This window comes from Peromyscus eremicus, chromosome 7, assembly GCF_949786415.1.
Source record: "Peromyscus eremicus chromosome 7, PerEre_H2_v1, whole genome shotgun sequence".
Classification (NCBI taxonomy): domain Eukaryota; kingdom Metazoa; phylum Chordata; class Mammalia; order Rodentia; family Cricetidae; genus Peromyscus; species Peromyscus eremicus.
Genome location: NC_081422.1, coordinates 58,088,370 through 58,115,256, shown reverse-complemented (window position 1 = coordinate 58,115,256; position 26,887 = coordinate 58,088,370). Strand labels below are relative to the sequence as shown.

General features: G+C 43.9%; 1 protein-coding gene across 14 annotated transcripts in view; it reads left to right on the top strand.

Moving 5' to 3' along the window:
• Iqch (IQ motif containing H) overlaps window positions 1-26,887 on the top strand; it is a 184,647-nt gene that overhangs the window by 20,647 nt on the left and 137,113 nt on the right. For 13 of the 14 annotated variants that reach the window (XM_059268070.1, XM_059268080.1, XM_059268076.1 and 10 more), the window contains exon 5: window positions 14,307-14,423. In XM_059268070.1, coding sequence (XP_059124053.1) covers window positions 14,307-14,423 — 117 coding nt within the window. Of the gene's footprint in view, window positions 1-14,306; window positions 14,424-26,887 lie in introns of those variants that run through there. The other variant, XM_059268081.1, reaches the window with a different exon arrangement.

The following is a 26,887-nucleotide window of genomic DNA, read 5'->3' as shown; positions in this document are numbered from 1 at the left end:
TTCCAAACCGAGTTCAGAAGGAATGTTTCCTGCTACTCTGCTGAGCATGTTTACCAGCAGTAGGAACTTCCTGGTGCAGTCTCAAGAGTCTTAGGGAGCCACCATGTGATCTGCAGATAAAGATGCTTTGGCTTCTTCCTTTCCTGTTTGTTGCCTTGATCCCCACTGGTTGTCTGTTGAGTAGGAATGGAAAAAGGAGACATCTTGTCTTGTTCATACTTTAGTGGAAGTGCTCGGAGTTTCTCTCCATTTAACATGATGGTGGCTATGGGCTTGCTGTAAATTGCCTTTATTATGTTGAGATATGTTGTCCATATCTCTATTCTCTCCAGGACTTTTACCATGAAGGGATGGTGGATTTTCTCCAAGGCCTTTTCTGCATCCAATGAGATGATTTTTTTTCTGTCTTTTCATCTATTTATGTGGTGGATTGTGTTTATTGACTCATGAATATTAAACCATCCTTGAATCTCTGGTTGGCTTTGGTATCAGTGTAATACTGTTTTGGTAGAAGAGATCTGGTGATGTTCCTTCCTTTTCTATTTTGCAAAATAGTTTGAAGAGCATTGGTGTAAGTTTTATGAAGGTCTGGTAGAATTCTGCACTGAATTTATCTGGCCCTGGGCTTTTTTCAGTTGGGAGATTTTGCTTCTATCTAACTGGGTATTATGGGTCTATTTAAATTATTTACTTTCCTTGACTTAGGTAGTTTGTATGCATTTAGAAATTCATTTTTTTAAGATTTTTCAGTTTGGTGGAGTATAGATTAAAAAAAAGATTTATTTATTTATTTATTTATTTATTTATTTATTTATTTATTTATTATGTATACAGTGTTCTGTCTGCATGTCTCCCTGCCTGCCAGAAGAGGGCACCAGATCTCATTATAGATGGTTGTGAGCCACCATGTGGTTGCCAGAAACTGAACTCAGGACCTCTGGAAGAGCAGCCAGTGCTCTTAACCTCTGAGCCATCTCTCCAGCCTGGTGTAGGAGTATAGATCTTTAAAGAGTTCATGAGGTCTCTGACTTTGCCTCCACAGAGTGTTTTTTCAGTTTGGTTCTAATTCCCTCTTTGTGTTAGTTGGTTCAGCCCTCTCCAACAGAATACCACAGACTGACATAAAAGAAGTCTGCCTTTTGCAGTTACTAATGCTACAAGGCCCAGTCAAAAGGCAGAGCAGGTATGTGATGAGGCCCATTTCCCAGTTTGGCACTAACTCCGTTCCTGAGGGGTCCACCCTTATAATCCACTCACTGAACAAAGGCCTTGCCTCCTAATAGTATCACACCAGGGTAAAACATGTGCTTTGGGGAGGGATAGGAACATGCAGTTTGTATTGACTATCCCAAAGTAATCATAGGTCATCTCCCTTGGGGACCAAATTATCATTACTGTGGAAATACAAACATGTTTAATGTTCAGGACAATCCTAGAAGTGGGCATTGCCAGTATCTTCAGTTTCTTTGGAAAGGGATCAAGGTACAGGGTAAGAGATATGTTGTCCAGGAGCACACAGCTTATGAGTGTCTGAGTCGGGATTCTGAACCTAGAAATGTAGGACCACAAAGTGTGCTCATACTCACTGTGGTATTCTTTTTATGACAGCCTTTTTGAATTCAAATGCCCATGTCATAAAACTCACTACTTTACAGTGCTTAGTTGGCTAGAGTTTTAGTATACTCACAGTTACGTAGCCGTCATGGGGAGGAAACCCTTTTTCGGTGCTTACATTCCCTTGCATTTCTCCTTGATCACACTTGCACAGATGTAATTGGCTAGGGAACTGCATGGCTTTTTTTTTTTTTTTTTTTTTTTTTTTTTTTTTTTTTTTTTTTTTTTTTAAGGTTTGTCGTTCTTTTAGATTCAAGCTCAATGAGTGGAGAATCTGTGCCAGCCTGTCCATGGCTATGCCATGCCAGAGGACTCTCAATAAATACTTTTTGAATGAGCAAATGAAACCACCACAGAGACCACCAAAGGTGTGCTCATGCCCAAGTTAAGCCTCCCTTCGGGCTCTTCTGCACTCACAGGGCAGCCCACTCGGGCCTCTGTCATGGCTCTTGCTACGTTAGGCCCAGACACTGTGGATGCTTGCCAAGGATTGGTGTGGACATGTCGGGATGAGGAAGACAGATCTGGTCTCGGCTGCCACAGAACTTCTAGTTGGGTCAGAGGTGACAAACCATGAGTAGACCAGCAGACAATGACAAACCCTGACGGCAGTGTGCTGCAGTAAGGGTGCTCACACTTCTGGCTGCCAGCTGTTCAGTAGCTGCTGCTTCTATTCAGTTTCTAGGTTTTTGTTGTTGTTGTTGTTGTTTGAGGTGTGTGTGTGTGTGTGTGTGTGTGTTTTCTGCTAAGAAACCTAGAAAGGGCCACAGTTGGTTCACAAGACTAGAGACTGGAGGCCTCCGACCTATAAAAACAATGAAAGTATCTGAGATTAGGATCACTGTAAAATGTATAGTTGTTGTTATTATTCCATAAGAAAGTTAAACGTTGGTCAGAAATTTATTTTTTCTGCAAGAGTTTTGAGCCCTAGTAAGTGAACCTGAATATGAAACAAGGAAGTTTGTGCTAACGGGAGCGGCACTGTGTTCTCTGGACTAGGGGAGCTCTGTTACAGAGGCGCATGGACCTTTCCCACCCTGACTTGACTTCCTCTCCAGGCCTGACTCCCTGGACATCCCAGGTGACATCTGCTTTAAAATGTGTGTCTGCCCTGACTAATGAAGCATGCCTTTAATCTCAATACCAAGGTCCAAGGCAGATGGATTTCTGAGTTCAGGGCCAGCCTGATCTACATAGAGAGTTACAAGACAGCCAGGACTACATGGAGAGATTCTACTTTTTTTTAAAGTGTTTCTGCGGACCCAAAGGACAGCTCTGATTCTGCACTGTCAAGTGCAGGGAAAGCAGGCTCCTCCTCCTCCAGCATAAAGGCCTGTACTTTTAAGTAGGTATAAAATCCAGCCAGGTGATTCCAACTGTTGATCACTGACTTTCAACATTTTAAACCAGGCCACGCCCAGTTTCCTTTTCATACTGTCTGCCCCCAAAGTGAATAGCTGTTTTTGGAATTCTAATTCTTGCCAAAAGGCTTAGGTGACAATTAGGAGTTGCTCAACTGTAATTAAGGATCACAACTAAGAATTATTTCTTAAGCTTTTTAATATATGAAAATCTTAAGTTTTACAAAAAAATTGACAATTTAAAAATTATAGGAGTATTCTCACCTTTTTTGAAGGATTCCTCTTGAAAAAATATAGAAGTGATAAAATATTAGTGAGTAAAATTACATTCTGAAATCTTTTTTTTCCTCTCTCTCTCTCTCTCTTTTTTTTTTTTTTTTAGTTTTTTTGAGACAGGGTTTCTCTGTGTAACTTTGCACTTGTCTTGGATCTCGCTCTGTAGACCAGGCTAGCCTCAAACTCACAGAGATCTGTCTGGCTGCCTCCCAAGTGCTGGGATTAAAGGCGTGCGCCACCACCGCCCGGCTGGAATCTGAAATCTTACTTTCAGAATTACAGATGCATTAGTGACTTTTCCTGTTGCTGTAACAAAACACCAAACAAAAGCAATGTAAAGAAGGAAGGCGTCATTTGTCTCACCATGTGAAGGCACAGTCCATCTTGGCAGGAAGGCATGGCAGCCCGAGTGTGAGGTCACGTGTCTGCAGTCAGGAAGCTGAGAGCTGAATGCTGCTGCTCACTGGCTTTCTCCTCTGTATTCTGTCCGAGATCCCAGCCTGTGGGATGGTGCCACCTCAGTCAGGATCGTCTGCCCCCTTTCATTCAGACATCTAGAAACACCCTCAGAGACAGGTGTGTTTCCATGGTGATTCTAAAAGCAGTCAAGTTGACAATGAAAATGAGCCATTACACTGGACACTGCAGATAAAATCAACAGTCTCCAGACTTGCTTATTAGAATACTCACTTGAATTGTCTCTGAATTTATCAGCCATACATAATTTACCAACAATGCATGCTTACTACAACAGTATCAAATGAAAAATATAACACAAAGATGCTGAGGCAAAGCTAACAACCACCTCATCCCTCTTCTCCACCAAACTGCCTGGCCTATGCATTCCTCCAGACAGTTTTGTTTGCAATAATACATCCAGTACATGGCTTTTTTTTTTTTTTTTTTTTTTTTTTTTTTTTTTTTTTGAGACAGGGTTTCTCTGTGTAGCTTTGGTGCCTTTCCTGGATCTTGCTCTGTAGACCAGGCTGGCCTCGAACTCACAGATATCCACCTGGCTCTGCCTCCTGAGTGCTGGGACTAAAGGCGTGCGCCGCCGCCGCCGCCGCCGCCGCCGCCGCCGCCGCCACCACCACCGCCACCACCACCACCTGGCCATCCAGTACATGGACATAAGCAGGTAAATACGATTTGGACTGAGTGTGGATTTTTAAATTTTTACTGGATGATGGTGATGATTTTGGACAGAGTCTCTCTATGTAACCCAGGCTAGCCTCTCTCTCACTGTATCTTGGCTCCCCCAGTGCTGGTATTTTAACTGAGTACCTTCAGGCCCAGGTAAAGCAGTACATTTTGAATTGTTAAAAATAAAAGATGTTATTTGCTCACAGATGCTGTATCAAAGTATGTCCACATAATTATTCTCAAAATATATGCAATTTCAAAAATAAGGAACTTTAGGATAAACAGTTTAACCTGCAATATGGTATATTTCTGAATTTTTCCTGTTGAATAGCCATAACAGCAAAAGAATGTGACCTTGTAGGTTCCAGGGTTGAGTTTGAAGAGCTTAAAGCCTGTAAGAGCTATCTTTGGTGGTTATTTTTGTTGTTTGTTTGTTTATCTCTAAACTCATTCTGGTGTCACACCCCTGTGGTCTCAGTTCCTTGGGAGGCTGGCCAGAAGAACACTGGAGCCGGGGAGTTTGAAGCCACCTTGGGCTCCATAAAGAAATTTGGAGTAAACTCTAACCAGACAAACAGTGAAGACAGCAAAACCAGCCAGGTGTGACTCCACAAGCCTGTTTTGGGGGTTGGAGGCAAGGGGATCAACTAGCCTGAGTTAGTGTAGCCAGTTGGAGGCTACCTGAGTTACATGAGACCCTGTCTTAAAACAAACCCAAAGTATATAAGAAAAGAAGAACTTCATTGCTGTTCGTTATGTGTTCATTTTTGTTTCAATATACAACTAGTGAATTTTGCCCCGAGAGGTCTCAATAAGACCAGAGCCCCAGGATTATGTCTGATGTTTATTATGGTCATACCACTCTACGCATAACTGCCAGTGTACCCGTTTGAGAAGCAGAGGATTGTACATCAATTTCTTTATCAGATGCCTCGGAGGCCCTTGTGTGTGTCTGTCACTCTGTTGCGAGGAGTGTGTGGAATGAGTTCCCAGGCAGAGGAGCCTGCATTCATGAAAGACTGGGCACATGGCAGGGCAGCAGTAGAAAGAGAAATAAATATGCTCCAGTCTGATTAAGCAGAGTATGAAGCAAGCTGGACACTGTGGTCAGATCAGAATGCTTGTCTGTACTTGGTCCGAGAGGCTGAGTAATGTGTAGAGTGATGGAGAAAATAAAGGCTTCCAGCGACCACAACGAACCGGCCTCTTCCATTCAGATTCAGAGGGATACGGCAAACATGCTGTTTCCGGGTGCCTGGTGATGCATCTGGCGCAGAGCACCCAGCCCGCATGGTCCCACTCTTCTGTAGAGGGTCTGTCATGTTTTCATGCCCCCCATTGCCCTGGTCAGGTCAACCCCAAAACAGTGCAAGTCGTGGATAGCATAGCAACAGAGCAGTATATGAATGGCCACCTTCTCCGCTTACATCTTACAGTTGTTAACCTTTACCATTTTTACTTCATCTATTTTTACTGGAGCGTTTTAAAGTACAGACCTAATGACATTTCACCTCTTAATGCTTTTAGCATGCATTTTTAAAATGAGCTTTTTCCCACTTGCAATACCATTATCACACCTAATACAGTCAACAGTGCTTGTGAATATAGTACATCCCAGTTCACACTCAGATTGCCCCCGTGAGTCCTCAGATGGTGTCCCAGGCTCTTTACCAAAGCCGGGGTGGGGAGGTTTTCCTGTTGCATTTATTTCACTTCCAAAGCAGGGACACTTCAGTTTGTGGCTGTCACCCGTGTGTAGAAAGTTTGGAACCTGGAGCAGGCTCTGAAGGGAGGCACTGCATGGTTTGAACTTGTACCCTGGTCCTATCACTTGCTAGTTACACTTTGGCTGGTCAATTGCTGTCTCTGTGGCCTGGCTCCTTACATGCAAGATGTGGGTGAGGACAGCGCACATCTTGTAGGGCACTGCAAGGGTCACAGGTTCCGTGTTCCCAGCGTGTTCCCAGCGTGTTCCCAGCATGTTCCCAGCGTGTTCCCAGCGTGTTCCCAGCGTGTTCCCAGCATGTTCCCAGCAGTGCTGTACACGGTGAGCACTGAGCAGACGCAGGTGTTCACGATGGTTTTTGGGATTCGTCCCTACCAGCCTCCCAGGAGCCTGAGGCATGAGCCACTCCATCTCTCTGCCCTCACGAAGCTCACATTCTAGTTGGGGTAGACAAGGAAAGTAAAACAAGACCCAAACAACTTGAAAATACCAGCTCATTGGCCAGTTCAACTGTAGGCCGTGTTTTGAAATGTAGGGGTCACAGAGAATTTGGCAATTGTAAAAGGTTTCTGAATAATGACCAAAAGCGGATCAGAAATTGAACATGCAGTGGTCGGGGGTGTTTCTTGGTCTCACTTTCTGGTTCGTTACAGTAATACTGACTTCACTTTGAGTCGCATTAGAATTATGTACTACTTTGGGAGACTGCCAGACACGTGCTTTTACTGTCATTTGTCACAGTTTAGTTGGTGTGCATATGTACTACACACTCTTTGAAGAGGTTTATAGCTACAGTGCAGCTGAGTTCTAACTGATGGCACATGATTCCTACTGAACTGGGGTTGTCTACTGGGTCTCAGAAATAGGCCTGTAAGCCTATACCATTAATGGTATTTCCATGAGAAGATTCAACTAATTGCATATTTTATTTATATAATTTTTCCAGAAGTATGAACTACTACCAAGACTTATTTTTACAATCACTTTCTTGTTTGTGTGGAGTTTGGGAGCACACGTGCCGGGGCGCATATGTGGAGGTTGGGATGGCTGAGAGACAGAGTCCATTCTCTTTTCCCAGGGTGTGCATCCTGGAGACTGAACTCGGCTTCTTGACAGCAGCGTCTTTCCTGGTTGTACCATCTTGCCGGCCTGCTGCCCAGATTTTATTGTAGGGTGTGCTGTAGTTAACTAACATCTGGAAAGTGGCACCCCAATTTCAAATGCCGTGTTAGCCAGCTTGCCAGGAGAGCCACTATTCTCTGGCCACCAACAGCTAAAAGAATTCATAGCAAGGGGACCATGGAGTGAGCAGCAGCCTGTGTGCTGTAAACACTGGACCGAAGTTGGGTCCCTCTGTTCTGAAAGGCCATGAAGATGCTGTAGGTTCTACACTATTAGCCAGCCGAGGCTGAGTTCTTTGTGTAAACATAAACAGCACATACTGTTATCCAGCACAGGATGCCAGGAGTGTGTGTGTGTGTGTGTGTGTGTGTGTGTGTGTGTGTGTGTGTGTATAATGAGCTCAAGGCCAACTTGAGTGACATACTAGGACTTTGTTAAAAAAATAAAAGTTGGAGTGTTACAAATATTTGGGGGCTGATGAGATGCCTCAGCAAGTTAAGACCCTAGCCACCAAGCCTGATGACTTAAGTTGGATCACCTGCCCCCACATCCTAGGAGGAAACTGACTTCTTCAAAGTGGTCCCCTGACACTCACCACACCTCTGTAACCCCTAAATAAATAAATAAATGTAATTAAAAGTTTTAAAAAGTTGCACAGAATGTCACCCTTGGCATAATACCCTGTAAACTAATAATTGTGTCACTGTGGCAGATTGTAAGAACGCAAACACAAAACCTTGCCTTGCCTTTCCTCACCCATGAGCTACTCTTCACCTCAGGTGTTTTGGGCTCAGTGCTGCTATGCGCTGTGAGCTGTGGGAACCCACAGTCCTGAGACAGGCATTCAGCAAACAGTGGGGCAGGGCCTGTATAGCAGTGTGGGAAACCTGCCCTGAACTTGGGGTCCAGGCTGTGTCAGAACCAGGAAGAGCATCACCTCAGAGCATCCCAAGCTGCTTCTAGCAACTCTTGCCGCTATGAGGACCTGCAACCACTGACCATGTGACCTCACGTCTTACTGCTTTTTTATTCCTTTCCTGCTCAGCTAGTTAGACTCCACAGTTAGGGCAGACTCTTTTCTACACAGTGTGTGTCCCCATGCCCATCACCGATAGGGCTCCTTGTGCTCCTTACCATGGCATGTGCACCCCATCATGGCTAAGATCATCCATTTCTCTGCCTTCCCTGCAGTGCAGTGTAGTGGTGGGACCCACTTCACCTCAGGAGGACTGAGCAGTAGTCTAGTGGAGTCATCTGCTCATCTTTGTGATGAAGGGGACAGTCAGAGATGCCACATCGCTTTGCTGTTCCTGTTTCCCTTTTCCTTTTTCTAGAAACAAGCATGGCATTAGAAACCATGGCAGCCAGCTTTGTGCAGGTGACAAGCATGGCGGCAGCCTCTGGGGATAGTATAGCGGGAGAGGGAAGGTCCCTGGTGGCTTCCCTGTGGGACTAAAGAATTCCAGCAGTCATCTACTCTGGCGCATGACAAGGGACAAGGGACCCAAAAGGCTGCCCCCCCCCCCCCAGCTTAACATCAGAGTCAGTGGCGCAGCGCTATAATCACGCGCTCACAGAATCCTAGTCCATCTCCCGACTCTGCTGTCTGTGACCGGGGCACATCTCATAGTGGTGGGGACTGCCCTGACTTCAATCTTATGGCCTCTGGGTTTCAAGTGACACTAAACTCGGCACAGTGATGCTCTCACTTTTCGCTACTGAAATCCCTTGCACATCCCCCACCAGTGCTCCAGCTTGTTCTCTTTCCTCCTTACTGTCACAGTCATTGAAGGGAGGGGAGCAGATGAGCGCCTCTTCCTCTTCCTTCCAGCCGCAGTGGAAGAAGTGTGCTCCTCCCGGTCGTGAAGGTCAGCTTCCAGGGGCCTTGGCCTCCGCAGCTGTCTCTGCTCACTAGTTAGTTTCTCTCTCCTCGGGGAATCCCAGATACTTGCATGACTGACTGAGTTTCTCCACTCAGGTCTTAATGTCATTACCATCTCCTAAGAAAGACTATCCTAGACCGACATTCCTGAGGAAGCCTCTCTTTATTGTCCATCCCAGTGATGGACGGAGACCTGGGGTCAGCGGCAAATCAGCCTCCCCGCTGGCAGGTCATAAGGCTTAGCAGTCTCTTGTCCAGTTACCCTCGCTGGAAGGTAGGCAGCTGTTGAGTGTTTCCTCTCTCCATTTTAAGCGGAGCTGAAGTTGGATGTGACAGTACCTACCTACTTGTTCCTGGCTCAGAGTAAGCTGAGTAAGTATTTGCTCTCAGTCTTCTGTTCTCAGAAAAAAGGACAGACGCATCTGGAATGCAGTGGTTATCCTTACAGCTTTGATAACTTGAGGCATCAGGCTAGAGTCCGGCTATTTGTAAACAGCACAGAGCTGGTGCTGCTGAGCCTGGGAGAGGGGTTGGGGGGGGGGGGGGTTCTGCTTGTTGAGCCTTCCTCTCCAACAGGGAGGCAAGGAGGGAAGCCATTGAGAATAGGATGTTAGAATGAAAAGCTGATAAAAATAAATTAAACGTGTTAACTATACCATAACTTTAATGACTTATTAAGAAGTATTTTTGAATAGACACAAATATACAATGAAATGTACCTAACTGTCACCTGGCTTTAACAGCCATCATGATTTCTGACACTCTTCACCTCCTTCCCCTCATCCCTGTCTTCTATGAACAAAGTCTGCGCCCCCCCTTGTCTCTGAACAGTCTTCCATAGTCCAGGCCAGCCTTAAACTACCATGCAGCCAAGGATGACCCTGAGATTACAGGCCTGAGCTGCTACGCCTGGTTTTATGGTATCTTGACTCTGTTAATGGTGCTATGGTTGATCTGTGAGTCCAGCTCTAGTCAGTAGTCAGTCAGTCTAGTAAGTAAGCTCTGCCCCTTATAAAACTACAGCTGTCTACCACGAGCGACCTTAACAACCATCAATGCTACCTGGATGCACGACTGCATTCGGGACTGTAGTGATTTTAGAATTCTGCCAGTCCTTCAGCATTTATTAGCGTCTACGAAGACCATTTTTGGTGAATATGAAATAGAGTTGTTTTTTTTTTTTTGGTTTTTTTGAGACAGGATTTCTCTGTGTAGCTTTGCGCCTTTCCTAGGACTCACTTGGTAGTCCAGGCTGGCCTCGAATTCACAGAGATCCACCTGGCTCTGCCTCCCGAGTGCTGGGATTAAAGGCGTGCGCCACCACCGCCCGGCGAAATAGAGTTTTAAAGGAAAAGTAGGCTAAATGCTTAACTCCTTTTTATTTTCCAAATTCCAAGTTAATTTGTTGGTGTTACCATTAGGTATTTTGGAGGATGACCAGTAAGAACTCACGGTTTTAATATATTTGAAGTATTTCAGTCCACTGCAGTCTCCTTCCCCCACCTGCCAGTAAGCTCTCTTTTCAAGTTTCCCCCTGAATAGCACTTTATAATTTATGAGATACTCAACATATATCAGTCATTTGAATCATACAAATGACCCTGTGAAGTCTGATATTATTCCCCATGTTACAGATGAGAAATTTAACAACTCATGTGGCTCAAACTGAGACTCACCGTCTACTGCTCTTTTCAATACATAAAACCATGGTTGTGAGAACGAATGGAAGGTGACCGAATTATTTTCCTATTTGTCCTTTCTCTGGCTCTTAGATTTAAATGGCAGACTCTTTTACCAGTGGGAATACAGCATTAAGCAATATCCACTTTAGAAGACATTACTCGGGGCAGACACTGTTGAGAGCAGTGTTCTGCTGATAATACTGTAACTTGGCAAATAGCTTCTCTCAACTTTGTTTGTGAAGCATTTCAATTTTGATTACTCTGTGTGGGAGCTACTGCTCGGATAGCTGTGTGTTGTTTTATGGTCTACCCATGTCTGGGGAGCTGGCATTACATGCTGCCTAGTGTTTTTAATTCAGAAGTTCTTCTAGAAGCAACCTTAGCCTCTTGTATTCCAGCCCTAGTTTTAATAGCATAAGCCATTTCCTTCTTATATGGCGTTGTGGGCATAGTAATAAAATAAATACCACAAAATCACTGATGAGATGAAAATTGAGCCCCGCTTCTGTGCAGCCATGTAGGTAAAACAGTAATTGGCTCTGATAATAAGTTTTGTTCTTACAAACCAAAGTCTAAATGAGAGTCACATTTGATATATCTGCTTGTAATTACTATCAAAAGGAGAGAATGCAAATTTTAGATTGTTTAGTGACTCAAAATAGATGAAAGAAATTGCTGCCTTTTCTTGACCAATTGAAGAAAATTTTCTGAAGTTATTTCTGATATTTCTCTTACTGCCGGTGAAAGATCATCTTCCAGAGAGTGGCTTTTTTGCTTAATGGAACGATTCATTTCCTTTTGGTTTTTTAATGTATAATTGTTTTTTCGTAGAAAACTAAACCCTTATTATTAGATCCGACAATACAGCCTACGCTGATAAGCAAAGCATCCTAGAGACTGTATAAGACAGCTTTAAGCATTGAATCTATTTGATCATGACTTTCAGTGACGCCATCTTTAATATTTGTTTCATTGCTGGGCATCAAACCCAGGGCCTCTCAGGTGCTAGGCAAGTAGTCTACCACTGAGCTACACCCCCAGCCTGACATATATTTTTACTTAGGTTTAAATTTTATTCATTCATTTATTCACTCTTCATTCATTCATTCATGCACATGTGCTTGTATAGAGGTCAGAGGGCAACACTCAGGAGCTGGATCTCTTTTCCTACATGTGGGACCTGGAGATGGAACTCCAGTTGTGAGGCTTGGCAGCAAGTGTGTGTCCACTGAGCCATCCCACTGGCAGTATTTGCTTTTATAGTATTTTATTATTTTTGAGACAGGTTTTCATGTAGCCAAGGCTGGCTTTGAATTTCTAATCTTTCTGTCTCCACCTCCCAAATGTTAGGATTATAGGCACGTGTCACCATGCCCAGAATCCAGTATTTTAAAAGAGAAATCAAATCGTGCAGGCTATGAATTATCGTTTTGATAAACTCATGCTTTGGTGCCAAAATGGTGAAGATGAGACCATTAACGATTTTAGGCGCATTGTTCTAGGAGCCCACCATGAGAGTCAGTATTCCCACCTACCATTTCTGTCTGACTTAGTTCCAGAATATCTGTGCCCATAGGTGTAAAGTAGGGCAGAGAACACCTGAGTCCTAATGCGGTGCTCACAGCACTTCCGCTCATCCCTTCCCCAAGCCTGTCCTGTAGCCACACAAAGTTGATGGAGCCTGATAAAGCTAAGAAAGCCTCTCTGGTCCACTGAGCCAGTGATCCCAGAATTAAAAAGTTCTAATGAAGCTGAGACATGATAGATGAAGCCATTACTATCAATTGTATCCACAATCCACATTCCTAAAGCATCCTAATTACAGAAACCACATCCAGTCAATATAATACATATTAGCAATTTCCTGATCCTTGGTAGGATGGAAATTATCCTGAAAGTTTAATTAAGAAGGAAAAAATTATGTTCAGGTATTAATTTCAATTTTAAAAAGGCACTGGGCTCTCTGTGAACATGCCGGAGGAGGAGTGCCGGAGTACGGGTTAGCTGCCGACAGAAAGCCAGCCGTAACCGGGCTCCACCTCACTTCTGCTACCACATGTACTTAAAGGAGACAGTCACAGATGTGCCTTGTTTGTGACATGGGTTTCCATGGGTTAAATGCGGAGGGAGTTGAGGACAGTTATCTGGAGGTTTGGTTATTCGGGAGCAATTGAAAACAGAAGGGAAGTGCGGAGCGTGTGTTCGGGACGAGCTCATCCTGACAAGACCTGCCCTCCATTCCTTCTGTAGGCTCCTCTTCACGTTGACCTCAGTCTTCTTATGAATGCTTGAGCTGGAAGAAACACGTGGACTCTGGAGGAGTCTGTTGGGTTGCTGCAACCATTTTAACACTTGCCTCGGATCACCCTCTGAACTAAAATATTTGATGGAACCCAAATCAAACTTTCTAGTTGCTCCTCATACCTCCAAGTTCCTTTAAAAGCAAAACTCACAAAGCCCAGATATTGTGCTCCTGCTTGTACAAAACGTCCAGAATAGAGTTAGTCATGAGTCGAGACAGAAAGTGTCCTAGGGGCTGCTGGGATAGGGGTAGCAGGACTAGAGAGTGATTGCTAATGGATGCAAGGCCTCATTTGGGGAGATACAAATGTTTTGGAACTAGGCAGTGCTGAGCTGACTTAGCTTTGTGAACCAAAGCACAGGTCAGTAAATTCTATTGTGGGACCAAAGTCATACAACATCTCACAAGTGATTCCTAAGTGCCAACTGTCAATTTAACCTGAAGTCACAGACTGCTGATGCTCAGGGAAGCACCTCATGAGAGCATCACACCCAGCTATTGCCCTTAACAAGCAAACAGGGCTGACTTGCAGAGAAGTGAGGCGACTTTGCTGAGTCCCACCCAGCAGTGCAGGCTAGGGTGGTCACCTAGGTCTGTGACATCCTTCCAATGCCCTCCACCACTGCCATTCTGATAGGAATCCTTTAAAATGAAGAACAGGTCATTGGAAGAAGATGCTTTTTCGTTGCCTAACAAAAGTGCTAATTACCGATGGCAAAATCTCTGCAGAGGCAATAGACACATTTGGTGTGGTAAAAATGTGTCACGTCCAACAGCTACCTGAAATGTCCCTAGAGGAATGTGGCCACATTAACAGACCAAGAGAGCCCTCTACCTGCGTGTCTGGAGTATAGATTTTATTTACTTAGTCCTTGACCTGGAAAGCCAGGAGTAAATTGAGATGAGAGATTCTTGTCCTTTGTCCATCCTGGCTGACATGGAGCATTAGTTTTTTAGTAGATGAATGGCGTCTGAGGATGTAACTGTGCACAAATAGAACACACAGAGGAAAATCTTCCTTTTCTCCGAATAAAAAAGGATTGATTAGCAGCCTAAATAAAAGATCTAGTTTTTTTTTCAGTGAGAATTGCATTAAACTTCTTATTTTCCAAGAATTTTATATTCCTTGAAGGATATAACATGTTAGTAAGCATTTTTGTTCATTTTACATAAAAGTTTCATTGTTTCTTTGTTTTAGCCAAAGATAGAGTTGAATGTAAAGATCCTGAAGGATCCAGAGAACATGCACCACAGAGCTGCTGTAAATGCCAACTACGGGATCAGTTTGCCATATATCAACCGGAGAAAGGCACAGGTGAGCGATGAGCCTGCTCTAACGAGCTCCTAATTCTAAAAAAGCTTTCAGGCCGCTTAGTAGTGGTGTAAGATAGACTGCAGACTTTTAAGTAAGACTGATTCTTTTGTCCTTAGGATATTTTAAAAAAATGAAATGAAGTGGCTTTCATTCTGCCTGTAATTAGTAAGGATTATGAAAAATGTAGACTTATTTTAAAAGATCTATTGGTAGTTCATTCTGATTTTTTTGTTGTGACTGACACTTTTTGAATGACTAGTGGCATAATTTAACAAGGAGGGAAAGTTAACAACAAGAAGACTTAGTAGAGGAATTAGGACAGTTTGCACAGCAGGCTTCCCACTAGAAAAAGCAAAGGGAGACCATCTCGGAGCATCCTTCCTAGGGGCACTCGTAACAGTGCAACACGTAAGCAAGAATTCCCAACCCAAAGCGAGTGGGGCAGCATCTCCTTCTGCAGCAAAGTGCTGGAGACAAAGCATCCCACGCAGCAGCCTGAGAGCCGGCGGGCACCCACTGCTGCTGGCTCGTGGCTGAGGTGCTCCAGAGGGAGGACTGGCCTCTTCCCGTGCTGTGGATTTACTGGAACATCTAGCGGCTTTGTCTTAACTAGAAAACTATTTGGCATCATTTCTAATACTAACAGCAATTTCTAAGGTGAAATCTATGTATTTTGAAAAGACATTTATAACTTTTGGCTCCTCTCAGAGCTCTTAAATGTATATTTTAGTGGAATTAGAACTAAGGACAAGATTAATTTTAGGACTAAATTTGTCAAACCATTCCTAACTTGCTTAATTATCTCAGATTAAATTATCCACGTTTCCTATGTTTTTCAACTGCCTAGATCATCCGTGGCACTCAGTCACTCTGGCCTCTGTATTCGCATTACATTATTCTTACAGGTTTGGATTAAGAGCACTTTATCCTAGAAATATTTCCTAGCCTAAGAAATAACCAGAAAGTTAGATATTTTTATTCCTGTTGGAACTTTATTTAAAATGTCAGTATGAATAATGTGAAGAGGTTTTTATCTGCTTCCCAGGAGCCCCAAAGTCCTTGAAGTAAAAATATTACTTCTCTGGCTCTACAGACAGCAGCAGATTTCTCTTTTGTTGTTGTTGGTTTTCCTCCTCGATCTAGAATTAATATTGGCTTAGCTGGTGGAGTGCTGCGGCTTTGCAGCCCGGGGCTACTGCCGCACAGCACTCAAACTTTCTGTCGAGGACGCAAGTGTCTAGAGGTCTACTGAGACACATGGGGATTATGCTTTGCTTTGTGACTCCAAGACTCAGACTTAAGTAAGGAATTCGAAGCAGTCCTAACTTTAGGATGTAATCTTAGCTGTTAGTTATATTTTTAAAGATTTACAAGTAGAATGAGCAGCATGGGTATTGTTCCAGTGACATTGGAACAGTGACAGTTTGAGAAAGCTCACTGCCCCATGTGACGTGTTAATTACACATCCTCATTTATTAAAGATCCTTTTCATGAAAATGACCCCATAAAAATCAACAGCAGGCCACTTTAAAATTGGACATACATTGTGTAGATTTTGATCAAACTATTGCCTTTCTGTCAAAATAGTTGACCTGTCATTTTGTGTTGGTCTAGATATCAGATGCCACTATCAGAGCGATAGTTTTGTTTGGATTTACGAAATGGAGGCATTGCTCAGAAAGCTCTTTGTGGGAAATACTCAGTTATCTGGTTTTAAACAATCATGTAGTACACCTGGAGGTAAAATACAGCTGGAATTCACCTTTTATTTTAAAAATATGTTTTTAAAAGCACCTACCCAAGCTGTGGCCATGTGTCTATCATGTGACACTCAGGTAACTGGAGAAGCAGCAGCGAGGCTGGTCTTTCGGAGTACCTCCTCGCACTTAGGGCGGGAGGCTGCCTGGCTGCCGAGGTCACACACCGCCTTATGTCTGTGCAACTTGAACAGCTTGTCAAAAGTCTGCAAATAATTCAGGCATTTTGATGAGCAAATATGAATACATAGTCAGTTTGCATTATTAGTTCCTGGAAGCTGGTGGTATTTTTCATCTGATGAGAAGGTGTCTCCTTCCCTACCATAAGGAGCTAGTGGAAGATGTTAGTGCATTAAACACACACACACACACACACACACACACACACACACACGCACACACGCACACACGAACATGCACACATGCAACACCATATGCATACACGAACACACACACATGCAACACCATACAATCATACCACAGAACTTGCCTTTAGAACATTATTTTCTGTGACCCTTTTTACATAAAATCAATTTCTAAAAAAAGCACGAAATACAAAACCACTAATGATTTTAGGATCTTAAATGCACTAAGTAAAAGCTGAACAACCCTGTTCCATGCAATTGCTGGGTTCTCACTGAGGCGGGAGGAGGCGGGAGGCGGGAGGCGGGAGGCGGGAGACAAGCGCTGATGCTGCTCTTGCCTGCTCACAGCATCTCCTTCCAGTCAGGCCTTACGGTGCAATGCACTGAAAGATCTGTGAAAATTTGACTTTGATTTATTTTTTTTCAAATAAAAAGGGTTTCTTAAAAGGCTTGAAACATGTAACTGTTAACATGAATTTTAAAAGAACGATTATGAATGCATAACAGAATAGCCAAACAAAACGTCGCTGTGAATTGCCGCACAAATAACTCTGATTACAACTGTTATGACCTAGAAAAGAGTCATAAAAACATTTTTCTTTTTGGCAAGCTATGAGTTGCTGGAGAATTATACCAGTTCTTTGGTCCCACTTTCCAAATAAATAAATATATAATGCTATGTAAACTTAGAACCTTTTATTTATTCATGAGGTTGGATTTAATGCTCTGATGACTCCTCGGCTTTATGACTCGCACGTTATACAGTGCTTCTCACTAACGTGGTTGGGTAGCAACCACACTTCACAAATCATAGCTTCATCCTCTACTGTTTCACTCGGTGTGTGCAGAGCAATTGCTCCCGTTGAAAGAACAATCATTTCTGAGATGATAAAGTAATGGAAAGTGAGGCAATTGTGTTAATGTCAAATGATTAGAAGAAGTACCACAAGCGGGGGTGGGGTGATTTCAAGCCATGATTGTGTTTTAAGCCCATGCATATGGCCACAATTACAGTCACAACATCATTTGGCAACGGTAGCAGAATTAGATTTAAACAAATTGATGTTACACTGCAGTAATTCAGAACGAGCTTGTTGCATTTATAAACCATAACAAGAAGCAGAGTGAATTAATAAACCCTCTTGTCACTAAAAATAAAAAAGGGAATAATTGCTGAGATGGAGTTAACTTAACAGATGACTGCAGTCAGCATCCTTCCAGCCTAGATGTGGCAAAGTGAAGGTCACCCCCATTTCAGATGACAAAGAGGGAATATTTTGTTGGTAAACAAATTAATCTTTGGAAAGGTCGCCATTTGTTTGAAGTTTTTATCCAGTTCTTGTCATCTGGAATCAGAGATTGACTGTCACGGCACCAGGCAGGGGAGAAGGCAGAGCCGATGGAGCTGCTTCTGTTCATATCAGCATTCCTTGACAAAACTCCGTGCCTGATTGGGATGCCATGGGCTGCTGGTTTACAGCTGTCTCCGGACAGGAACGGAGGCCCACCCCTGAATTCCAATAAGATGGGCCTGCATATTTTGCCTGCTGTACGCTGGCCCTCTGCCCACAAGTAAAATGCATTGTAGTTCAAGCCAGCAATTATCTCTTTTACTTCCTTCTGTGATGCTTCTGTTCCCCCTTTCCAAAAACAGATGTGGGTATTCATTCAAGTTCGGCGTCTATTCTTCCCCACACCTGCCAGGGCAGGATTTTGACAGAGGTAGAGTTTGAGGGAGCCAGCAGACAACAATCGGATGTAATTTCTCTGAGAGTGTTTTTTTTTTTTTTTTTTTTGAAATGGTGACTTTTTTTCCCCCCAAGAAATGTGGAGTCAGCATCTTGGTCCCCCTCCCTTTCCCCAGGAGCATTTGGTAAATTAAATTAGTCGAACAAAAGGAAATAGCTTTAAAGACATTCTGAAATGCCACATTCTATTTATGACACACAGTCATTACCCAAGGACTGCAATGGCATGCTCAGCGTCCCCACCTCTAGCAGATACAGACGGCCTTCTCTTGAGGTTGTACAGAGAGTGTGTTTTGAAAGTGTGTCTCCTGATTCACAAGCTGTAAAGTGTGCTCCACCAGTATGGCAGCAGTGGCAGTGGTGTGTTGTCTGTGGACACTCCTGCTGTTCCTGGAACAATGGGGGCTCATAAGGACTCGTGTTCAGCTCCTTCACAAAATGCCACTGTTGGGAAAGCATAGAGAAGCCATTAGAGGCTGTATGCACTTATCAATTATGTCCATAAAATGCCACTCTGTAGTGAGTTCTCTAATTCCTTCCAAATCTCGTTGTTTATATTTTTGGGGGAGATCCTGTATGCACCCCCAGCCAACCCTATGTTGGACTCACGGCACTTCCTAGCACTTAGTGTGGTTATTCTGGGTCACACTGCCCTGTGTGAGTCTGTCTAGATGGGGATGCCCTGGAGACAACCTCTATTTCCTCTTATGTAAGATGCACTATATTGAGTGTATCTATCCTGTAGGAGGCATCGAGACAAATGAATTAGCAGATCTTGCTGCAAATATGTACTCTGAAAGTATTAGTTCTTACCATTAACAATCCTCACATACTATATTGCACCATTGTTTCATGTCATTTAAAATTTACATTTTTGTCGGGACCAAGGGAGGGCAACAGACTGTTGCTGAGGGCTGTTCCAGTGATACTATTTAATTTTTCATGTGATCATGTCTTTTTTTCTATACAAACATGAGGGTTCTGTGTTTTTCAAATCCTCCACTGCACTGAGCAATGCTTTACATACAACAGGTGCTTAGGAGAGGGCTGCCTCACTCTCTCCTCTGTCCAGTCTCTGCTTTGAAGCTGGGTAGTCTGGTGTTGAGGGCCAAAGTGAAATCCTGATTTTGCCAGTCCCAGGTAGCCTGGTTGTCCAAAGTCTTCTCCTAAGGGGCCACCTGATAGTTTTTTCTAGTGAAATGACCTTGCTCCTGGATTCACAATTCAGCCTTGCCACTGCCTAGCTGGTTCCATGAATGTCACTGTAGCTCGACCATTCTCACATCTCTGTTTTATGGGGGAGGCAAGCTAGATGGGGTGGCAGGTGGTGTGGTGGAACGGGCTTGGGGTCAAGTGGAACAGAGCGTGAGTCTATTCTTGAACCTGCAGGTAAGCAAATTAACCTCCTGAGTCCCTTAGCTTTTTCTGCAAAGCCAGGATAATGATGCCTACTAGGTACAGCTGTTACGGGGATTGCAGAAAGTATCTTCACACTGCTGGCATGTAATAAGTGTCCATAAGACTCTCACCTTTCAGAGAAACGAATTAGCATTAACAATATATTTTCTTCTCCTTGATCACACCTGTGCTTCTCCCTTCTTCACAGAAAAGAATCTGACTCAACTCCCTCTGCCCTCTAGCTTAATGAGGGAACAGGGCTTGCTGCTCTGGTTTCCAAACGGTAGCAGAAAACTACAATGAGTTTTAGAGAGGTTGTGAACATTTAAGACACAATTCATTTTATGACAAATCCTTTAAAGTGCAGCAAAGGACAACATGCTTATTTGAATTAGATACCAAAATGATAATGCATTAGACCACTAGAACAGGTGCACCGCAGTGGGACCACTAGGACAGGTGCACCGCAGTGGGACCACTAGGACAGGTGCACCGCAGTGGGACCACTAGGACAGGTGCACCGCAGTGGGACCACTAGGACAGGTGCACCGCAGTGGGACCACTAGGACAGATGTACCGCAGTGGGACCACTAGAACAGGTGCACCGCAGTGGGACCACTAGGACAGGTGCACCGCAGTGGGACCACTAGAACGGGTGCACCTCAGTGGGACCACTAGAACAGGTGCACCGCAGTGGGACCACTAGAACAGGTGCACCTCAGTGGGACCACTAGGACAGGTGCACCGCAGTGGGACCACTAGGACAGGTGAACAGGTGCACCTCAGTGGGACCACTAGGACAGGTGCACCGCAGTGGGACCACTAGAACAGGTGCACCTCAGTGGGACCACTAGAACAGGTGCACCGCAGTGGGACCACTAGGACAGATGTACCGCAGTGGGACCACCAGAACAGGTGCACCGCAGTGGGACCACTAGAACAGGTGCACCGCATGGGACCACTAGAATGGGTGCACTGCAGTGGGACCACTAGGACAGGTGCACCGCAGTGGACCACTAGAACAGGTGCACCTCAGTGGGACCACTAGAGCGGGTGCACCACAGTGGGACCACTAGAACGGGTGCACCACAGTGGGACCACTAGGACGGGTGCACCGCAGTGGGACCACTAGGACAGGTGCACCGCAGTGGGACCACTAGAACAGGTGCACCTCAGTGGGACCACTAGAACAGGTGCACCGCAGTGGGACCACTAGAACAGGTGCACCGCAGTGGGACCACTAGGACAGGTGCACCTCAGTGGGACCACTAGGACAGGTGCACCGCAGTGGGACCACTAGAACAGGTGCACCTCAGTGGGACCACTAGAACAGGTGCACCGCAGTGGGACCACTAGGACAGATGTACCGCAGTGGGACCACTAGAACAGGTGCACCGCATGGGACCACTAGAATGGGTGCACTGCAGTGGGACCACTAGGACAGGTGCACCGCAGTGGACCACTAGAACGGGTGCACCGCAGTGGACCACTAGAGCGGGTGCACCACAGTGGGACCACTAGAACGGGTGCACCACAGTGGGACCACTAGGACGGGTGCGCCACAGTTACAAGCTGGAAGGGTCCTCTGATGCCTGCTGTGGCACAGCGTAGTTGGCAACTTCACAGCTTCAGCCACCAACCTTAGAGCACAAGACATGGCCTCGTGTTAGGCTGCTGCTTCTGTGATTTGAAAGTAGTCATTGCTTTATTTTGTAGTCTAGGGTAAAAATGGTAATTTATTGATTATGGCAGATACCAACCAACAATAAAGCACCATTTCAAAATGTATATTTAACATCCCAAATAAAATTAGATTGTTTTTGAAATTTGAGTGAATAAGTGACAGAGAAGGTACTAAAACAATTGAAAAGGAAGAGGGTCCATTGGGAAATGACATTTCATGCAAGTGCCTGAAATGGTTCTTTAGTCTTTTGATAATACAGCATGTCCAGTGTATAAGATATAGTACCAAGTGCCTGATACATGCTATCTTATTTGACCTTTGAACCTATAGAATATATTCCATTTATATGACCATTTTGCAGATGAGGAAACTGAGGAAGGATACCACCTGTCTAAGGTTATGTAGTAAGGAAAGATAATCAGGACTCAAATTTGTTGTGGAGTCCACTCCTCAAGGCTCCCTAATTGAGTCACTACCAACAGATGCTTAGTTATTAAGGAACAGGAGCAGTTACTAGATGTTAGGAATTCTATCTTAAAATAAATTTCATTACTATTCTTCAGAGTGTCTGGATTATTTTAGCTAAGGGAGTCCTGAGACTATACTGCCATAATAAATGACTGGCTATTTAAAATGATTTGCCTTTTCACACCGGGATTTTTTTCATATTGTGTAGGCAAAATAAAATATACAAATAAATGGCTATAAGACTACACAGTTATTACTTACGATTCTTGAATTTATAATTTGCCTTAATCAAAACAACTTCATGATTTCCAATGTTGACTGACTCATGTAGATATATTTTATTATATGCCATCAGAGTGAGATATATGAGTATTTATGTAATATGCACATGTACAACATTTTACATGCTCCTAATTTTGAACATGTGAAGGTCACCAGAGAATTGTGCTACCTTCTTATTATTTGCATATTAGCCTTTATTTAGTTAGCTGCAGTGGAAACAGGGTCTACTGCTGGAAAGAAACGTGAGAACCTTGGCATGGAGGGTTACCTCTCCCCTGTGTATTTTCCTTTTCACAAGAGTAAATCCTCTAGTTAATTAAAAGGAAGGAGAGAAGCTCTATGGAGGGATTTCAAACATGAGAGGACAGGGAGAAGGGAGGTTGAGGGGGCAGTGGTCCGGGAAGGGACCTTTGCAATGCTCTATATTCACTCCATATTAGCAGCAACCTGCTCTCAGGACGGGCCCACTCCCTTAAGAGACCCACTTTTCCCTCTGTGCCCGGGACTTTAGATCTGAGCATTTGAGTCCATGCTAAGAGACAGTCAGCTTGACCTCATACTACCACTTTGAAAAACTAAAAGCTAAGTAGATAGGGGAGCCTAAGTCAACACATGCACACACACACACAGAGGCAGACATATTTGATAGGGTTAAATCAAAAGGGAACTACAGATAGAATTATATTTCAATATAATCGGGCTCCATTTTATTATTAAATAATATTTATTTATTAATAATAATCATTAAATAATTAGTTTGTTTTTAAGACAGGTCTCATGTAGCCCAGGCTGGCCTTAAACTCTTGATCCTCCTGCCTCCGTCTCCCAAATGTTAGGATTATAGGTGTGCACTACCAAATCTGGCTTGCTTTTCTTTGCATTTTATTTCATATATTTACAAAACATTATTTTGAGAAGGGGTTTATAGAATTTACCAGACTGATAAAGAGGTGACTTCCCTAATTAGATCTCTCTGTGATCAATATTTTCTTTCATGCAAATATCCACTATGAGACAAAGAATGCATCAAAAGTTTGCCAAAAGTTGCCATATTGTGTGCTAATTGTTTTAATGCCCAGGATGGAAGCCGTGTTCTTCCTGTATGAAATAGTCACTGCTCTTAGTTGATGGTGAAGAAAACTTTCCAGAAAGAAAGAAAAAGAAAGAGAGAAAGAAAGAAAGAAAGAAAGAAAGAAAGAAAGAAAGAAAGAAAGAAAAAGAAAGAGAAAGAAAGAAAGAAAGAAAGAAAGAAAAAGAAAGAGAAAGAAAGAAAGAAAAAGAAACAAAGAAAGAAGGAAGGAAGGAAACAAAGAAAAGAAAGAAGGAAAAGATGTATCTACAGTGCAAACTCAAAACTTTTATAAGAACTGTACTTTCATGAGTGAAAATAGAAAACTTTACACTCTGAGCTAATCACTTGGGAAACTGAGGCAGGAGGATCGGACAAATTTGAGGTCAGCCTGAGCTACAGTGTGAGACCCTGCCTCAAACAAAAAAACAGAATAAAAACCTTCATTTTTTGACTTCATTATGGTTGCTTTTGTGTTACAAGAATGAGAATGGAGCAGTGTAAACATGTTACAGTGAGCTCTGTTTAAAACGAGGGGCTGGAAAGATGGCTCAGTGGTTAAGAGCATTGGCTTCTCTGCTCTTCCAGAGGTCCTGAGTTCAATTCCCAGCAACCATGTGGTGGCTTACAACCATCTATAATGGGATCCAATGCCCTCTTCTGGTGTTCAGACATACATGTAAACAAAGCACTCATATACATAAACAAACAAACAAACAAACAAACAAAAACTAAAGCCAAGAACAATAACACAGTGTGGTAGCTTGAATGTTATTGGTCCTCATAATCTCACAGGGAGTGATACTATTAGGAGGTGCAGCCTTGTTGGAGGAAGTATGTCACTGTTGGGGTGTGCTTTGAGGTTTCCTCTGCTCAGGATACCGCCCAGTGTCTCAGTTAACTTCCTGTTGCCTTCTGATCAAGATGTAACCAGCATCATGTCTGCCACGCTCCCTGCCATGACAATAATGGACTGAACCTCTGAAACTGTAAGTGAACCACCCAATTAAATGTTTGCTTTATAAGAGTTGCCGTGGTCATGGTGGCTCTTCACAGCAATAGAAACCTAACTCGACAGCAGGCAGCTCCATGACATTAGTCACAAGAGAAACTGGCCTGATAGAACTGCTTTCATCATGGACCAGGGTCATTATCTCCTAAGAGGTACTTGAGATGGATAAATACTATGGCTGTGCTCTCCCGTCTTCTAGCCTATTGTTGATTAAACTGCACTTGAGTTCAAGTATGCATTCCTAGCCACTGCAAACCTCTCTGGGAGAAGAGAAATGAGCACCATAATGTGGAAGGATTCACTGTACACTTCCTTTAAAAGCATGGCCTCAGAGTCATATGTGTAATGGAAGCCCAGAAGGTATTTCTTTGGAGGTTCAGGTCTCATTAGGCTAGAAGTTGGAGTAGAAAGAGTAGATTCAAATCATCTTTTGATAACCAAGTAATGATATGGTGTAAATGTTTAGAGATGAAAAGGCCTGAAAGCTGCCATATATACCTTAGAGGGAAAAGCCATAGACCAAGGACTTAGGTTTCAACACTACCCTGTATCATGGCTACAAGCCAAGATACAAATCTGTCACCTCGTCTTGAAAGACTAAGTTGCCTCATTTCTTTTCTTTGTGCATGTGTTTGCCAGTGTGTTCTGTGTGCTGCATGCTTGCATGTGCCTCTGTGCCTGAGTGTCTTTACATGCAGTGGCTCAGGAAATGTTGGAGTCTTTCTCTGTCATTCTCTGTCATCAGTCAGGGTCTTTCAGTACACTAAAACTCAGTGTTTTGGCTAGGGCTGGCCATCTAGTGCACTCTTGAGATCTGCCTGTCTTTGCCCTCAACCCCATATGTCAGAGGTACACAAGGCCATGTCTGGTTTTTTTATGGAGGTGCTGGGGGTTCAAACTCAGATCTTTATGCTTACATAGTAAGAGCTCTTATCCACAGAGCCATTTCTCAGCCTGTGATGTCTTGTTTCTACACTGAGAAGATAAAATGGCTTGTTCAGTCACCATTGGAGCCACACACCTGACTGTGTAACTCTCAGGCCGATGTTTGCTTGATACCTTCTGGAATGGCCAGTTCCTCTGGGAAAGCGAGCAGTAATGGGGGAAGCTGCTGGATGGAGGCTGCCTAAGGCGCCTCCCAAGAACTGCATGTGGCTGAGAGGTGCTGTGTGCTCTAGGACAGAAGCAGTGGTGCCCACATAGGCCAGGGTGGACACTTAGGACTGTCTCACATTTTCCCAAAAGATGCACTTGGAGATGATGGACGGCCGTGGCTGGGTCTCTGAAATCTAATTGTGCGGTCTCAGTCTGGATTGTGAAAGGAAGGGCTTTAGGCACACAGCCGATGTTAGACCACTTAGCTGCTCTAACTGAAGGGCATCATTAGAATTCTTCTGAACAGTCTCTGCCCCTTGATGTCCTCATTGATTATTACACTTTATTTCCTCTCCCTTTGGCTATAAAGCAATAGTACTTTCTGGAATCACATTATCTCCTGAACTTGTTAGATGTTCATGAATCGGCCTAATTAGAGTTCTGCAGGCACCCTTTTCCCTGACAATTTGCATAAGGCTTTGTTCCTCTCACAGGAAGAGCCACTCCAGCAGGGTGGCTTAGGTTTCTCCGGAACCTGTCTTTCTTTCTACCCCAATGCTTCATGCCCCGCTGCTGCCAAGGATCTACCTGGGACCCCATCTGTCATCTCCACATGTTATTCCTTCCTCCAGCATCAGCCACAGCAGGACTTGTAGAGGTGGGAGTAGTGTAAACAAGGAAGGACAGCGAGGAAGGTGGGTGATTTCCTGGGCACACTCTGCTGTCTCTCCCACTGCTCACGTCCACAGTGCCGGTTCCCACTCAGCACTGGAGTGTGAGGTCCTTCCCTGTCCTGACCTCACACCAGTTCCTTGTGTCCAGTCTGCTCATGCACAGCTGTGCCCAGGAGACTGGCTTCATTCTGCTGTTTTCCACAATATGGTATGTTTTCAAACTTACTGTCTGTTTGTGCTAAGTAGAAAAAAAAATGAAAAACTATTCATGAAATCGACTTCTAACTTCCTGGCTTTCTTCCACTTAAAAAACCAAATCTTTAGAAAATGTTATTTAAAATTAGAATCATAGTCTAGGTGTCCTGGCTAGGCAGATAATAAATGGCAAGCTAGCTCCACAGTGCTCAAGAATTGGGGGTGGGGCCTCCTGCAGGAGGCAGCCCTTCCAGGCCCACCCTTTGCAGCTGGATTTTCAAAAGAAACTTTGAAGTTCATGTTTTGTTTGGTCTTTCCTAAGATTGCCTGATTTTTAAAATGTTTGCTTAGATGATTCTAAAAATGCTGTCTTGGGCTAGGAAGATGGCTCAGTCAGTAAAGCGCTTGTCCCACAAGCATGAGGACCTGAGTTTAATTCCCCAAAACCCATGTAAAAATGCTGGGAGTGCTGACACATGATTATAACCCTAGATGTGGGGAAGTAGAGGCAGGAAGGTCCCAGGGGCTTGCTGGGCAGCCAGTCTAGCCTAATTGGTGATCCTCAAGCCAGTGAAAGACCCTGTCTCAAAGGAGGTAATAATACCCAACGTTATCCTCTGGCATCCATGCACATGCACACACATGTGCATCTACACAAACATGAACACACATGCACAGCCATGCACACACATACATATACACACACACATTAAAAAT